We start from the raw sequence: 18,169 nt of genomic DNA on the forward strand, positions 1-18,169 counted from the left end.
CATTTTTGGGCAAAGATTGTCACATGCGGGATGGTCGGCCATCTCGGATAAATAACGCACGCAATTATAGAAAATTTCTAAACTGCCATAAAACCAACGCTCGTGTTAAAGACCTGGATGCAATGGGTATATGCATGTTCGTATTTTGTCGTGAAGCCAACTGAGTCCGGCGGAATGACCAAAATGAAAAGGCATATGTTGCCTGTAAGAGTGCTCAATAATCGTCGTTTAATTTAAAGACATGGTCAGGCAAACTCAACCAGAGTCCTTCTCAGAGGAAAAAGTGCGAGGCCCCTCGAACATAACGCAGCAAGCTAAGTAAGGCGCCGAGGCCACTCAGAATAAGAGATTCCGCCTAAAATCCTACAACATTAAAAACAAAAACCATATCTAAAGTAAGAATTCGTTCATCGCCTAGAAAGATGATTCGGAGCACTGGTACTTTCTTTGCGTAAAACTGCGAAAAATCCTGTCCTTTCTATTTTTAACTTTGCGTGCATATGATTACGATGTGGATAACAGCGATGTTGCAACCACAACTCGTGCAGGGTGTGCTGGTGTTTTCTTTAGACGATGTGTGTGTGACATGTATGTATGTCGTACCCTAACCCTGCAGAGGCATACTTTTTTAGATTCAGTTTTCTTAGACACACCTCGCTGTACTTTGTTTCATTGTGCTCAGTTTGTTCCTTACTTCTGTCTTCCATTCGATGTTGGGCACTTACTGTCCTCGTTAATTTTAAGGCCATTTTCGCTTGCGCACTTGGAGAAAGGGTAAACTCCTAACTGCGTTTGCCGTTTCAAGATAAACAGATCACATGAATCGAAGCTTAGTTGTGCATCATCCAAGCAAACAGAGTAATAGATGTATCAACGCAGTGCGATAATCAGTTCATGCATTTTGAGGATGAAAAGTGTGCAACTGAGAGCGGTGCCTTTATGATCACCGTTTCCATGCCTGGACTGTTTTGGTAAAGACTTTCAAACAAAAGCTTTAAAGACTCTTCGTACAGATAACTCTGATTAGCATTGAACGTATCCCTTGATAATCTAAGAGGCGAGCTCACATAGGGTACCATAGCACTACGCTTTCTCATAAGCTTTCTCCAGAGCAAAGCAAACAGATAAATAGCGCAGTTGTGCACCAAACTACCCATAACATAACACTAAAGCAACAAGGTGTTTTGTTGATGACCAGCCGGCCCTAATAACAGCGTGGCGTTAGTCCATAACGCTATCGAACTCTTACATAATGAGCTCGATAAAGAAATTGGCTGATAGCTCGCCGCAGGTGTGGCTCCCTTGTCTTGCTTAAGTATTGGGTTGATAATCACCGCTTTCCCGGTTTTGTGAAAGCGCCCAGGGGATCTTATTGAACAGAGATAGGATGAGGGTGTTCATAGACGCTCCAGAATGCTGTATGTAATCTTACCACTGCGTTACCACGTGACTAACGCAACATTCAGCTACAGCACTGCAAAAAGGACATTGCACCTTCCCGCGGATGAGCTCTTTTTATGAATAGCTTTCCACTCCAGAGGTAGCGTCTGGGCAGAAAGAAATGCATACAGTATGCTGTCTGAATACTTATTCAAAACATTTACCTTCTGCGTCGTCTTGGAGACTCAGTAGGCTGCCACAGCACTCACAAAATGTGTTGGATGAGCACTATTCCCCCTAAGGTCGCTAAGACTGTTCCACATTTTGTGTATATTTGTGTAAAAACTGAATGATGAGAGAAAGAATGCCCTGCGTTCCCGCTTCGACACACGTCGAATACGCCTTCCGTATCCCTCAGCAAGCCTAAAGGCTAGTAGGTTTTGAACTTCCCGTATCTGCGAAATTTCAACCATGCATTACTCTGGCGCTCACGGGCATCCTCTAAATGCGCATTCTACAACAATATACGCCTGTTTAGTGTTGTTTCTGATGTATGTGAAATACAGCGTCCTGTGTCGCCCGTTATGTGGAATGCGATGAATTATTCAAAGTGATCAATGCCTAGGTGTAGAACTGAGCTCTGAGCGTTCTCTTAACTTCTTCCAATCAGCAGCTTGCTAGTTAAACTTCGTAAGGAGATTTACTTTGCATTTTTTTATGTGACTGAGAATCACAGAGAAATGCTTGCACCTATACGCATTATAATAACAGCCCGTTTGATGGACGTCATGACCAATTGAGCAACGATAGCAAGGCCTGCTGCTGTGCCCATGTGTGCTATTTTATAACATGCTCGCTCTTTTATAGAGCATAGTATAGTTTAGTATAGTGTATTATAGCATAATATAGTATGGTAAATCATGTTATAAAGACATGAATGGAGACCAACACGAATTTTTCGAGACGCACAACTCGGGAGTAAGTTCGCGTGCATCCCCATGGCGGTTAGTGTGCATTAGAGTTTCGAATCAGCACGGATCTGGCTCTGGCCTTTTTCAATTAACGGCTCTGGTTTTTGATCAATTAACGCCTCGAATTCCTGGCTTGACAACAAATGACAACAAATGAATGACAACAAATAGTGACCAATCGTTAGGGCTCTTATCGCCACAGCCACAAGATCGGCAATCAGCGATCGGCTTCCCATGGAATCGATTTCTGAGTCTTTAGAGCAAAGCCACGTTATGAGACAGCACTGCCCTGCCTATTTTTCTGTATTGGCTGAGCTTAAGTCTGTTTTTTCCAGATATAATATGTTGATTTGGTATTCTCTCAATATTTATATCTGCCATACCGGTTTTTAATAGTCCTCTCCAATTCCACCAGATGAGACGCTTGTGAGTCATGATTATCGCAGAGGATGAACACTATACCTGCAAGAACTGTACTTTCCCACGCTTAACCGACCTAGGAATTTTTGGATGTTTCTCTTTTGTACGTTATAGCAGACCGTACTGCTCTTTAGGAGACTCTTTCAGCACTCTAGGCGCCGGTGGGCCTGATGGCTAAAGGCTGATGAACGGTTTCGGCTGGCCCGGTCTCTCAGGAATGGTCTGGAATCCAGAGGCCGCAGAGATGTGCCACCTTGGAGCCCGTGGAGCAAGAGGAGCCTCATGCTGCCCTTAAATCACTGAGAGCTGCATCGTCTCTGGGAGAGGCCCGGATACGAAAGGAAAAACACTGTCCCTCTCACTTGTCTTGGCAGTCTCATAGGCTCCCGTAAGGGGGACATTGGAATGTGAATAGTTTCATCACCTGGGTACCATTTTTCGTACAGACAAAGACGGCACACGTCAACAATGCTGCAATCTCTGCCTGCTGTCACCAGGAACCACTCGGCTCTACTTTCCACAGTTTCAGCGTAGGATCCAGATTATCTGTTTTGCATACTTTAGTCTTGAATTAGCGTAGATGTTTTGAGGCGGATAATTTGCTTTTCTGTTTTGATTATTGCGCATGTCTGTGATTAAGCAGCATGTGGCCCTTGACAGTTTGCATGTTTTCTTTATAATGTTTTACAGTTGTCCGTGCGGCGGTAACTTCTGGCGCGCTTTCCACAGGTCTCCTTGCCTATATAAGTTCGTACGACATGGTCCTACTTGTGGCACTTGAAAGCCCTCCTCGTGTTGGGTTTGTATAGGCGAAAGGAACAGTGAATAAACCCAACACGGTGAGACTCCGACAAGGAAGTCTTGCCGAATGCGGGTACATATTGTGTGTTGTTCCAATCTGGATCCTCACAATTCCACCGTAAGGTGGTACGCGAAGAGAAGTCACACCTCGATCTCTTTAATGCTCAACAATCTCACCGTCTTTCGTTGAGCAACACCTGCTCCTATAGTACGCCCTGGACACTATTGAGACCTCTGTGCGGTACGACCGAAACGAGTTCTGTTGGTTCAATGGAATGTCGCTTCGGTGCTGCCTTCGCTAGGACAAGCAGATCCCCAAAGTTCCTGTGCATCACATTCCTACCCTATAATTTTGGAATGACGAAAATGGCAGACGACTTAGCATTGCTAAATACGAATTATTTTGTGAAAGCGCAGTTTTTTGCTAGTGGACACTAGCTCCATGTACCTGAAAGCACGAGTGAGGTGTCGCAGACCCAGGAAGCCAGTTATGCACGTCTACAGCTTTTTCATCATCAATGCCAATTTATCCCATATACGCCGGCAGCCTATGCTTAAGAGCAGCGCTTCTGCCACTGCGTTGTCCACGCCAAATAATGAAGCGTACATCTCTGTAACTACTGCCACATAGCTCAAAGCTCGAACATTACTTTGATAGTACTATTTGTTGATTAATATTACTTTCACAGTAGTATTAGTTGATGAGCAAGACGATGTGCACTGCACAGCGTGGAAGTGTGTTGTGGCATAATACATTGAGTGCTAAACCGCGGCCTGCGAGGCAGATCTGCTCACGCCACAAGGGTTCGAATCCCAGTCGTGGAATTTTATTTATTTCACTCGACAAAAACACACCAACCCCGTAATCATACAAACATGGCAAGATTTTGCTCGGGTTTTTCCCATCGGAATGGTGCTTTCGCACTAACAATTTGCAATGACAAAAACTGTTCTGGCGGCAACTGGAGCGTTGTGCTCAACAGAGTGTACAATCAAAACTTGAGGGAAGCTCTCACAGTACTCGTGAAGTGATGCTCTGAATACTTCGGTGCGAAACCGTTTCCAAGTGCGCTAATTTTTGGGGCCGAAAAATTTCAATCCATAGGGCATGTATGGACTACGGGTGCATATTATTTCCCCTGTGCTTCACCTGAATACAATCGGGAAGGTCCCAGAGGCCACAACCTGGTAGACAGACCGGAAGCCCATTATGCGGGAAAAGACCAAGACCCCAACCGCAACAGTTCGTAGTTTCTACCCTTCACCTTGCAACCTATCGCCACAGTGCAGGTAATGGTTGAGCTTTGGTGCCTCAAGGGTCCGTGCTGCAACAGGCATCCCCTTGAAACTCAATATGTCTGTTTGGCGGCTATTGGCAGCAGTTTTCTGGCGTACTATGGTGGTTATTCTATTTCTCACCCTTTTCCACCATGAAATCGCACAGGGTATACACAGTACTTGGAGTTTACCACCGCATAAGCAAATAAAACTATCACGTAGGAAGCATAGGGCTGCACTGTAATTTTTCTTTTTGTTTATATATTTATTTTCGTTTCCCTTTTGATCACGTGAATTTCGCTAGTAGTGGATAGTGTGCTGCGGTGGGCTATGGAGAAGAATTGTATAATACACCTGAATGCTTCTGTCTCGTGCTTAAGGCCCACTGAGGCATATCACGCCAGCCTCTCAATCGGCTTGTAAATCGGAGCGAGGAGGAGAATCTAGCGCCGACTGTTCTGGAAGCACAAATCGCGGTCGCTTTCAGTGAGCTCAGAAACATCCATATGGTAGGCGTGTTACTTGTAGGAACCTGACTCTGTGACTTGAGCTGCATCAAGAAAACTATTATCTCAGTAAAATGAAGGTATGCTGCAAAAGCCCACACATCAAGCACCAAGGCTATCTGCTCACAACGCCTAAATTTTCAGCTCTTGCGTTCTGTGATGCTGTGTTGCATCATGAGGGTTTGCAACGGCCTTTTTGTCGCTTACCCCAGCCTATTACACTTTTGGTGCTATTTTCTCAGGAAGCGGGCATGCTCTCTTGTACAAGTTAAGTTCCCGAGAGCTCACAGTGCTGTCAAAACTTATCGTTCACTCAACTTCGCGCAACTTTTTCATTTAGTAATGCCACCATTATTTTGGCCCTTCAAAACTTAAAAGTGTATAACCTTCACTGCTCTTGCATGCAGTGCATCTCGGATAGTTCTGGTCTTCACAGATTTCTCAAGTCAGGTTCACGTCCAGCATGTTAACTGCCGTCCCTGACCCTGCAACTAACCTCATGCATGCACTTCAGCCGATAATATAAGTCAAGCGGATGCTCGTTTGAGCACTTGCGCACAAAGCATATGTTCGCATTGAAACAAAGTCCTTACCTATGGCGAGCGGACAGACCCACCAGATCTGCAACAGTGCCATTGGTGTTCGGCGGGCATCGGTCGAGCGTCCCCGGAATCACAGGCGGTGGTGGTACTGCCGACAGTCCCCGACCAACCGCGTGCCACAGTTGGATCGCGCATACGAGCAGGCTGGCCCATGCAGCGCCCTGCACACGCAGCAGTCATGGGGCCCGTAGGGAAATATGCTCCAAATATATGCCGCTTAATAGCGTTTCGTCCATCTTGGTTTATCTTGGTTAGGAGCAGCGAACAAGACCACTTCTGCGCGTTATACTCCTAACAAAAACCTTTTTGCTTGTGGCATGATCAGGGGGCTGGGATACGCAAAACGCGTAAGTCAAAAGATTGACTTGTTAAAAATATCGTGTCGATTCTGTGAATCAGACTAAATGTTTCCTGTTTTTAAAGTGTTAGCGCCAAGTATCGGCTCAAGTGGCTTGGCCTTTCCCTCGTTTTTCTTGCTGAAGCATTCAGAACATGTGCCGTTGTCAGCATGGGTGGCCCAGATAGGGTTCGGGGGCTGCATCGTCACGCGCCTAAGGTTTCATTGCTGTCACAGAATTTGCTTGCTTCCTAACTGATAGTGCCAGGATGACTGACAGACAGGACTGTGCGAACGAGTTATTTAGAAAGCGAGCGTCATGCAGTGCTCATAATGCTCTCTGTGGTCAATCGAGAGCATAATCTTAAATGTAGTCTACTGTCACGCACTCACGTAGACGCAATGTATATCCACATAGGGAGTAATTGCTAATTAGCATCACACAAAGCGCATCCACAGGGCTACGAAGGAAAGCTATTCAGCTTTCTAAGACGTTTCGAAGTGGAACCAGGAAAAGGTATTTTCTTTTACATTTTCTCGCTATGGCTGAGCTCAGGTGAATGCTAATAAGTATGTAGTTAGTTCCTAATTGAAACCTACTCCACATTTGTGGGTTTATCCCGAATACACCGGGCTTATATGCACCTAGGCATGACTTTTTTAGGTGACTGCTTGCAGAGTGTCCTCCAGAATCCACACCCTGTTTTACTTTAAGTACGAATGCCTCATTAGCATACCGCCTGCCTTTATCCCCCATGTCGGTACTAATGTTTTCGAAATGTTTGCCGCACAGCATATTCTGATGTTGAATGCCGATCTAAACGCAACTCTTGTTTTCATGTTGCCAAATTTTCGCCTTCGTATTTTAGTGCACTGCACTAGATTTATTCGAACCTTGCAGCTCCGCTCACAAGCACAGATACCCATTAGGCCATCGAGAAATGAGCGAGTGGTAGGCGTGATGTCTTTTCTGACGCTGGGGGCATCCCTGCTCATTACTCGCCTTTCCGCAAGAATTTGAAATACCTCGCGTTTCGTTCCAGGAGAAAATCGCTTTTTAGCATAGTGCCGAACAAGAATGGAATCCCGGCGCCGTGGCCAGCAGACAACTGCGTGAATTTAAGAGAAGGTCGATGTCATGCCAACCTTTGCGTTGACCCACGGTGACGAGACGGCGAGGAGGATGAGACCGATGAAAGGCCCCGAAGCTGATGAGTAGAGTGACACGAACAACTGCGGAGAAATAGCAAACAGGGTTGGTGAGGAAACGGAGCCACTCTCCATTATGCGCCAGCCTGCCAAGAGGGCTTGGTGGAAAGTATGCGTGGCTGCTGTGGCCCAAAGCGTACGCTGTTGTTGACACCTCGTTTTTATGTGTTTTGTGCGTTGTCAAAGTTTGGGGTGTTATTTAGCTGAAACTCGCACTTATGGCAGCCCGTGACAGGAAACGCAGTGATAGCACAGATTTACTATTAAGCAGCTAGGCTTAGGCACGTCGGGCTTGAGAATCCCTCAGGCCTCCATGGCCTTACGGCGAAGCTTTTATTTCACGCTGGAATTGTGTACTGGGCGCTGTACATCGCGTTTGCTGCACAATAACTTTTCTCCTTGCAGTATTCATATAATGTAAGCCGCCGCGGTGGTTCAGTGGTTATGACGCTCGGCTGCTGACCCGAAAGACGCTGGTTCGATCCTGGCCGCGGCGGTCGCATTTTAGAAGGAGGCTAAATGATAGAGACCCTTGTACTGTGCGATGTCAGTGCACGTAAAAGAACCCCAGGTGGTCGGAATATTCGGAGTCCTTCATTACAGCGTCCCTCATAGCCTGCGTCGCTTAGGGACCACACCATAAAACCATACAACAAAACCATATAGTTTGTACAGTCGAGGACAAAAGTCTTTGGACCACGCGCTCCTCAAACGAAGCCGATAGCTCTGCTATTATCCGGCGGCTGGAGACCGCACTTGTGGAGATGAAAGCCAAAATTTTGTTCTTTCATTTCCGCAAGGGCAGTCTCCAGCCGCCGGCCAATAATAAAGATATCGCCTTCTCTTGAGAAACACATGGTCCACATACTTTTGTCCCCGACTGTACTAGCCGTTCTGCCTGGCACTTTACCTTGTGACGGATCAGACCGAACCGTCTCGTGAAGCTAGGCCAAGATTCGTTATAGAAATTATATTTTAAAATAATTCTAAACAGGCTGAAGCTGTTGAATCTTAACTGCCATGTCGCCACGTAAGGAACTATAATGTGCTAAATTACCGTGATAATTTCGAGTGACCAAAAATATGGCCAAACGACAGAGCTTATGAGCATAAAAACAGTTTATGGTAGTCTAATATTGGTCTTTACTACTTTGTTTTTGTGAGAAATAGTGCCTACTTAGAGGACTTATCTCAGCGCCATGAACCTTAACGACTAGCACTCTTGCATAAACCTTGGACCCATCCGTCTGTAATCCATAATTTTTTCAGTCACCAGCCTTGATTCCGTGCCTGGACCGGCCTCACAAACTTAAAAAAATCGCGTGTCGTTCATCTGCATATTTGTTCATACATACCACGCACTGTCGTCGACTGAACGAGCTTACCAGCGTGCATATCAACTAACCCCAGTGCATCTGAGTTGATAATTGGTAATATTAATATGTAGCGGCGTTGACGTTACTCCTTCGCTACTTTTATATGCATTTTTTTCTATAGCCAGAACTCTCATACGGCCACAACAGCCTTTGATCTTGAAATGGCAGGCAGGAAGGCAGGCGGGCAGGCAGGCGGGCAGGCAGGCGGGCAGGAGGACAGGAAGGCGGAGAGGCGGGCAGGCGGACGGGCAGGCGGGGAAGCGGGCAGGCAGATATATTAATAATAGTAATAACAATAAACTTTAATAATAAAAGATTTCCGCAGCAGCTATACACGATAGGCGAACCAAAGCCGCAGTGGGCTTGAAGGGCAGGCCATGCATGCAGTGGCAACAAAGTTGAATACCGCGAACAGCACTGTTTGTGTTTAGGCGCTTTATTCTTACGCGGCAGCAGAATAAGTGTCATGACAGTATATCCTCTAAGGCTCTGATTTTATGCAGTTAGGCAGGATTTAGATTATCTTAATGAATGGGAAAGTAACAGTTGAAGGCTCGATCATGTACTAATTAGAAATCCGGTGGGTACCCAACGGCAATGGGGAGCGAACCCAGCACGTCCCAAATGAATAGTGGGTGCTCGATCACAAGGACACATAGAGACAAATACACACAGGTTGATTCATTGACGAACTAAAAAAGTCGATACGTACTCTGGTAGCTGTGCCCATGTATGGTACCGCAATGGCATAGAGGGTCATGATGATACCGCTTGCCAGAGCTGAAACCAGCGTTCACAAGTTAAAAAGCTTTGTTACTCACAACTGCGGTGTTTGGTATATGCCCTTCCCACGTTTTCTGGTTATTTTTGCAGGTCTGGTTGAAGTATAGCCCTTGCAGGGGTCGCTCGTCAGATCTCGTCAGAATTTTATTGCCTCCTTGAACTGTTTGCGCGGGTCTAAAGAAAGGTAATTAGTCTGGATTTCACGCAGAACGCCAACGGTTGTTCTGCTACAGTCATGTACAAAACTTTGTATGGAGCACCCACAATGGTTGGAAACTTCATTAATGGCGAGTTGAGCGAGTTGGTACATACTTGAACTAAAACAGCACAGCAATAGGGACAAGAAAGAAGACGGAACAGGCGCTGACTAGCAACTGGAGGTTCATTGAAAAGGAACACGTAAAATATACTCTAAAACCGAGAGCGCACATGAGCTGCATCAGCAACACTGATAAATCTCAGTCATGGTGATCGAGATACAAGAGTTCACAGTTATGGACGAAGACAGATGGGGCGCTTACGCATGTGCCGCGGTTTTTTTTAAATATGAAAATATGAAATGCTTCGTTGATGATACCAAAGCAACTACGAAAGGAAACGAGCTCTGTCAAACCATCCAATCACTAGGGCTCACAACGCTAAACAACCCGAGCGGCCACACACGAATGGGTAACAATGTATGTGTGGACACATCTCCAGACTTATCCCTCTCTAGAGATGTCAAGGACGCAAAGTGGTTCAACACCGGGCAAAATCTTGGTATCACTTCATCATTAACCGCACCTTCCACGCGACAAAACTTAAAAACAAAAGTAAAAACACACGAACCACGGATTGGGGCAAGTTCAGGGAACTTTGCAACAAAACAGTTCCAAAGGAGATCTCTAACCTTAGCGACTGGGTTATCTCCCTGAATCAAGATGTCAGGTCCACTAGCGTTGTTGTGGTGCCAGTCGAGAAAGCGGAGCAGATTGCAGAACACAAACTCTTACACCTGTGGCAGGCACAAAAAGGCCTCCACAAACAATGGAAGAAGCAAAAATACAAGTGGAGTCGCTTCTTGTATTTTTGCTTCTTCCAATGTAAGATAGCTCAAATTCAAAGGCGAATCGAGGAACATACACTTACAATACAAACGCAATAATAGAACCAAATATGAGAAAGCATCAACGGACAGCTCGGAAATAAGAAGACGGCATCTTCTGAGGCACATGCTTGACCCAGAACAAACACGTCCCGTGCAACGAAACCAACTGTACAGACTCATACATAAATATGAGGCTACAACTAAAGACCTAATCAAAGAGCCAACAGAACGCTATCTAAACACGGATGAGGGCACCACACAACAAGACTTCCGGGGACTCCTAATCTAAATTTAGACGCAAACGCCACAGACACGGTGGTCTGGTACGCAATTGGAAATTAGCGGACAACATCTGCTGCAGGACCAGGCAACGAAATAAATAAGACTCTCAAGAACTTAGACACAACGTCGATTGCGGCGATTACAGACTTTATGAACAAATACTGGCACTCAAGTAACATACCACAAGAGTGTAAACACGCGAAAATCACTTCTCTTCCTAAAGGGTGTAAACCTCAGCAGTGAGAATCTATGCCCAATATCATTATCATGCCTAGGCAAACTAATGGAGCATGTCATCCTCATCAGGCTCGAAAACTATGCGGAGGACATGAACCTCCTACCTGAAACTATGTTAGGATTCAGGGCCCAACTATCTACCCAGGAGATACTCTTGCAGCTTAAAAAGGACAATTGAAGCTGACGAGGGAACAGGAACGAAAGCAATATTGGGTTTAGTCCTTATTAAAGCTTTCGACAACGTGACCCACAAAGCCATTGTGACAAACTTGTCAGAAATGAACACCGGAGAAAGGAGGTACAACTACATCCGATCTTTCCTCACTAACAGAAGTGCAGTGATAACGGTCGGAACAATAGAGTCTGCCCCAATCACACTAGGAACCGAAGGAACACGACAGGGCTCTGTCCGGTCCCCTTTCCTTTTTAACCTCTTCCTCATTAACCACACCCCCCCCCCCAAATTTGCACAAATACCGGACCTACATCACACATTCTATGCAGATGACATCACGCTTTGCGTAACCAAAGCATGCGAAGGCTACCGAGAAGACACACCCCGAGAAACAATAGATATCATTGAGGCATGCGCATGGGAATCCGGCCTCACTTGTTCAGAGCAAAAATTTGAACTCTTCGTGATACGCCAGAAACAAAGAGGTAGAAGAACTACAACACCCCCCCCCCCCCCCCCCCACCCTGCAAATAAACGTCTATGTCAATGGAGTTGTATTCACAAACAAATGGAAAGAATAATGACACACTCACTAAGCTAAACTGCACGGTAGAAGCGATGGCGCGATTAATCCGCCGCATCGCTAATCGAAGACAAGGGGCGAAAGAAAGATTTATGCCGACTAGTGCCCGCCTTTGCGCTAAGGAAGACACTCTATGCTACCCCTTATCTCAAATTTACTAAAGCGGAAAAGGACAAATTGGATAGCATGATACGGCAGGCCTACAAAGCTGCCATAGGACTCCCACTAAATACCTCAACCGAAAGTGTTATGAGCTTAGGAGTACACAACACTTAAAATGAAATGAAAGAATCCCATTTAATGGCTCTAACAGCGAGATAAGCCAATTCCAGATCTGACACGAGTATTCTTACCAGGCTTGGCATTAACTTTCAACCGGCGAATAAAGACGCTAAAGTAGACTTGCCCCGCGACTATAAGACAGCCCTACTAATCCAACCACTAACCAAACACATCCACCCCATACACCATAAGCGTAGAAGACAGGCACGAGCCAAAGCCTTACATAATAAATACGGGCAGTATGCTGGAAACATTTATGTAGTTGTGGCAGAATACAAACATACGAATGCACTTGCAATTGTGGCTGTGAACGAAAATGGTGACCACATCGTCTTGGCAACAATCAAAACGAAATCCTCTGAAACGGCAGGAGAGGCGGCTATAGCCCTCGCCCTAGCGCATACCCAAGAGAGCATCATTCTCAGCGACTCCAAAATAGCTATCAATAAATTTCGCAAAAGGGCGAATTGCAAACACCTCCCTTAGAATCCTTAACGCCACCAAATTATTCGGAACTGAGATGGGTCCCCTCCCATTTGGGGAATCCGGGCAACGAGGCAGCCAACAATAAAGTACGAGGTTTCGTCGACCGTGCAGTGGATGAGTCTGGCTCTCCGAATTTCACGGAGGACTTTATGATCCCATATCATGATCTCACCAATCATTTTAAACTAGAGTGGAGAACTCCCCCCCCCCCCCCCCCCCGCACAAAAGCCTGATTAAAAAACAAGAAGTTACGTGCGTCGTCTGCAGACGAGATCGATGCGCACCCCATCACTCCTTCCACACATTTATCCGGATCTATGCAAATCGAAGTGTAAACACTGTGGCCAAGGAGCCAACTACGATCACATCCTGTGGGATTGTAAAATAGAGCCTCCTCCGGGTGATCTAGTTACGGCTCCTTCTTTCGAACGGTTGAAGGCCGTGCTGGCTAACTCGGACCCCAGAACGAACGTTCTGGCGGTGGAGTGGGCTGACAAATTCGACAAGGGCATTGTTCTCTCGACCACTCAACGTGACCTCTTACCAAGCTCTTTCTGGCGAATAAAATGTTTTACAATCAATCTCTAGTTAGTTTATCTTTGTGATTCTACACGATCTTAGTATCGTTAAAAAGTGGAGTGAATGGTTCTGCAGCAGGCATTGAGGTGTTACGACGACATTCTGTGTAGTGCAAGGGTAGGTTTGAGAAAGGGGCCCGTCCCAAAGAAGTGTTGTGCTCACGTAGGCGGGTATTCAGGCACCTTCCCGTCTGGCCTATATAACTCTTTCCACACGTGAAGGGAACACTATACACCACACCCTCGGCACAATGGACGAACTCCAAGCCAGGAGTTACTCGGCCCGCTTTTTTTACCTCTTTTTTTGTCTTGTGTTTCTTCTCTTGTTTTCCTATCAACCATGGCGCAAGTTCTGCAAAGCTTATTAGGTGCAGAAAAAAGTACATCAACCCCATACCTGCGGCCTACCTGCTTTAAACTGTGGGACTACTGATGAACGTAGTGCAAGAGCGCAATTTTTCTGGCCCGCACGCGCCGTAGACAACGACGCAGAAAAGTCCACATCATCACCGGATGGTACGTAACATTGCTTGGGAACTGACACCTTCTCCACTTCGCTCGGAAGCGGCGGCGCCAGGACGGCGAAGAAACGTCTCGAACCTTCTGGAACCTGGCCCTTCCTGACCGATGGTGATGCGCGGGCCGGTTGGAGTGTGAGCTAACGCTTATACTGTTGGTGCTACGTGTGTCTGGACCTGCCTTGAGGCAAGTGGCCAGCAGGCGCGGAATGTCCTAAAAATAACGGCCGCTTATCGCCGCTGGTCCGCCCGGGCTCTAGTTGACATCAAAAGAAGCGCCCCGGCACGACTGCCGGGGAACACCGTTAAGGCCAGCCGCGGACCTGCGAGGGGACACGCGTTGTCTTCGGGACGATGTCATCATCACCCTCCGGTCTTCGGATTGTCGCAGTTGCATGTGAACGACTTGTGTTTATTGTGTTTGCCTCTCATGTGCACTAAAGAACTACTGTTTCAAGATTTCTCTTTGTATTATAGCCTTTTAAGTGTTCATTTGCATGCCTTCCCATGCCCAACATTTCTGGGCAAAACATTTATTATTAGAAAACTGCAAGATACTGTAATGAAAATATTGAAGCCAATAGTTAATTCTTCTGATCAGTAGCAAAAATTTCGTTTGAAGTTTCTTAATTGCTGGCGTTGAGCAGCTAGGAGTGCCGTGGAAAAACAATAGGGAACGCTTTTGACAATATCAAAAACGGTTAATAGCCAAATAGTGCAATCGTGACGCCAGGATATCTGCAGATATATTGATTGTTATAGTGAAATCTTACAATATATGAAAAAATTGCGTCCATAGATTCTTTCCTGTTCAAAAGTGCTTTTGTCTAGAATTGCAGGACAAAATTGCTGGACAGTTAACTGATTATTGCCGTACTAACAATTGCGAACTGCTCACGCACCTAATTCTCATTTGGCCTAACAACGAAAATCGACCGTCATTTGTTTTCAATTCACCGGTTCATCGTGTTTTCTCCGCCAACGAATAAGCGCCAGAAACATTATGAACGTGTCTTTTATGAAGAAAAGTTTACATTTGAAATAGAGCAAGTTCTTGCTGATTTACCTAGAATCCGCACCACATGGTTGGCTGTCCGCTCACTCATCTTCACGTACGGGGCGACGATGTCGATGTAAAAGGTGGCGGCGTTGGAGTTGACGATAGACGAGACTGTGCTGCACGATTCAGGAGGGTAATTTTTTCAACGTGCAGTCTCATCAATGTGGGATGTTCGTGGCTGAAGTTCACCTTTCATTTTTTGCTGATAGTCATCATCATCAACCAGACTACGCCCACTGCAGGACAAAGGCCTCTCCCATACCTTTTCGTTTAATCCTGCCCTGTGCCAGCCGCGGCCAGCTTATTTCCGCTAGCTTCTTAATCTCATCCCTCCATGTAACTTTCTGCCGCCTCCTGCTACGCTTGCCTTCTCTGGACTCCATTCTATTACCCTTAACAGCCATCGCTCATCTTGCAATCGCATTACATGCCCTGTGCAAACCCATTTCTTCTTCCTGTGAAACAGCGCGAACTGCGACAGAAAAGAACAGGAAGGACACGAGACAGCGCTCGTCCCGTGTCCTTCCTGTTCTTGTCCGACGTTGTTCGCGCTGTTTTACAAGGATGCTTCAGTACCAACTCCCCTAATTGAAAGTTCTTCTTTCTGGTTTGGACTAGCCTCTCATAAACCCGCATTTGTTCTTTGAACCCTTCGTCCTATTCCTTAAAGTTACACCGTAGCTCACTGCGTTGTCCTCAATTTAATTTGAACCCTTTATGTTGGTTGGCGTGCAAGCGTTTCGGTAGAACAAGCGTCTCTCACTGCAAAGTAGAAATGTACGGCATATTCCTTTTTGCGCTTGATCTCAGAACACTGCTTCGCCATTCTCCGTTATCGTTAATGGCCATCGGTTACCCGTTCCACTCGCTAGCAGCTCAAGTAAGGGTGGCATTGAGGTCACATCGAGAATAGTGAACGTGGGAGGGGCATGTAGTGCTCATAGCAGATAGCCCACTGTCCGCTATGGTTGCGAAGTGTGCTTCAAGAGCGGCACAATGCAGCAGGAAACTACACATGATCAGATTAGAGGGTGAGACTAGAATGTTAGCGGGAATAGCTTGGCCGTAGCTGGCTCAGCACAGAGTTAACTCGTCATCGTTGCCCTTGTGTTGCAGTCGACGTAGCCGAACGGATGATGACGAAGGATATAGCGCTGTACAGGGTAATATTCTTAAGCTTCCAGATATTTATTTTAAAAACTGGGAGACATTTAGGAGACAGGTGGATTGTATAGCAGGAGTACATTATATATGTCGTCAAGCTCAATAATTAAAGTTTTAATTAACGAAAATAAACTAATAAACGTTTTATCTTTCACTTCAGTGGCAAGATAAATTTCGAAATTAAAGGCCATCAACATTGAAGATGAGCATGTTCTGAATTTTTCAAATCGGCAACGTGGTCGAGGCTGACCAGATTTCTAATTCCTTGTTGCTGGCAAAAAATCAGATTTTATTAACACGATAGCGTTTTAGTTTTGTGTCTCTCAAAAATTTCTGGCTTATCTGCAACTAACTTTTCTGATTGGTCGAGAGAAGTCGTTCGACCTTCTGGCGTCCTCACAACCTGCCCACGGACTGTGAGAAAACTGTGCACCTTTGCCAAATTCAATGCAGTTGCCAGCTTCCCACCATGGCGCTGTACTTGAGCATTATGGGAGCTCGGAAAGAGAGACCTAGACCTCACAAGCCGCACCAATGGCTGTGTTTAAAACAGCCACCTACCGCGGCAGTCACACATCGCTTTACCGATCATCCGTCATCAGCTGTGAACAACACCACATGACGATTAGGGGCCCAATCATAGGGCACCACCAAGTTTTAAAGCATGAGAACCCTCAAATTTTAAACATAGCACACGACCAAAATCGCCAAAGGACCCCCAATGTTTTGGATGCAGGCCCACGCCAGAAAACACGTTGTACAGATCGGTAGAGATTAGTGGGTGGATCAAGGTGAGTTATTGGTTCGAATTAGTCAAATTATATACGATAATGCGGTGGAAGGCACTAGAGCATTCTAGAAAGTGTGGACGCATGCATACCATATAAGAGAACTAGTTTCTAGCGAAATTTTGGCTGCAAATTGGCAGGAAGAACATTAGACGCGTATTGTACACACTACAGAAGGCAACATAAATCCTCTGGCGTTTTATTCGTTAAGAATTCGCTTAAGAGGCCCCAATTGTTTTCTACCCTTATTTTCGCGTACTCGAGCATTGCGGAACGTTGCGGCAGCAGGAAGAGACAAAAATTCACAAACAAATTGAAAAAAATCTGCATTGATGGCATACTTGACAGCAGAAGGAAACGAAAAATAAAAATTCATGAGCTGTCATCTTGAAGTAACATTTGTTATTTTTACTGCAGTGAGTGGACTACAGGTTTGGAAACATTATCGCCTTGTTGCGCTCTGCAAGACACTGCATGTTCAGAAGGAAGGAAATGTGTACTACAACAACATAGATCAGTCTCACCTTGTAGAAGCACCAAGAAGCCCAGCCAGGAACAAGCCCCTCAAAACTGCAACGTCGGACAACCTTTCTTTCATGAAGTATGGAACGACCTGGATGGGATTAGAAAAGGTGATGCATGCTCTCGTCATATTCGTAAAGCTGCATAATTTAAACTGTTAATTGAAGTAATCGTGCAGTTTTTGTATTTAGGGCCCTTTTCAGCCAAAACAAATAAATGCTTGATATCATTCGCAAACGTTTCCTCACTTTAAGCCAGACACTTGGAACAGCTCACGAGACCGTTGTGCTCGCGCTGTCAACACGTTTTGCTCCTCCCGGCTTAGTTTAGTGCCTCTTCTTCACGGCAGCCAAGCGCTAACCGCGTATAATGAGCGCAGTCAGTGCAAACATCTCATAAGCAAACATTCATTAGTTCGCAAAACCACCCTTTAAAGCTGTGAAGCTCCGTTCACCAAAAAAATTAAATGATCTTCCTCCTGAGCTACTTTCATAGGCTACAAATTTTGCTAGTTGGTATTTAACACTTTGTATCCCCTAGGCCACATATGCAGTCATATATGCAGGGATAAAACGGTAACTACTGTTATCACTTCTTTGCTGTGTTCTCAGAACCACGGGACAGAAACCGGACAGTACCGCTGCGGTGGCCAAGTGGTTGAGCGTCCGCTTCGCATGCGGGAGGTGCGGGGTTCGATCCCCAGTGTCGCCGGTACCCACTGGCGATACAATGGGCACAAGTTTT

At 45.8% G+C, this 18,169-nt stretch overlaps 1 protein-coding gene across 1 annotated transcript in view; it reads right to left on the reverse strand.

Moving 5' to 3' along the window:
• LOC144102512 (sodium-coupled monocarboxylate transporter 1-like) overlaps positions 1 to 17,555 on the reverse strand; it is a 32,099-nt gene extending 14,544 nt beyond the window's left edge. The window contains exons 1-5 of the mRNA XM_077635770.1: positions 17,428 to 17,555; positions 14,958 to 15,067; positions 9,593 to 9,660; positions 7,442 to 7,528; positions 5,950 to 6,119 (exon numbers count right to left, since the gene is read on the reverse strand). Coding sequence (XP_077491896.1) covers positions 5,950 to 6,119; positions 7,442 to 7,528; positions 9,593 to 9,660; positions 14,958 to 15,067; positions 17,428 to 17,555 — 563 coding nt within the window. The remainder of the gene's footprint in view (positions 1 to 5,949; positions 6,120 to 7,441; positions 7,529 to 9,592; positions 9,661 to 14,957; positions 15,068 to 17,427) is intronic.
• Positions 17,556 to 18,169: the final 614 nt, after the last annotated feature.

The sequence above is a fragment of the Amblyomma americanum genome, chromosome 8 (assembly GCF_052857255.1).
Source record: "Amblyomma americanum isolate KBUSLIRL-KWMA chromosome 8, ASM5285725v1, whole genome shotgun sequence".
NCBI lineage: Eukaryota > Metazoa > Arthropoda > Arachnida > Ixodida > Ixodidae > Amblyomma > Amblyomma americanum.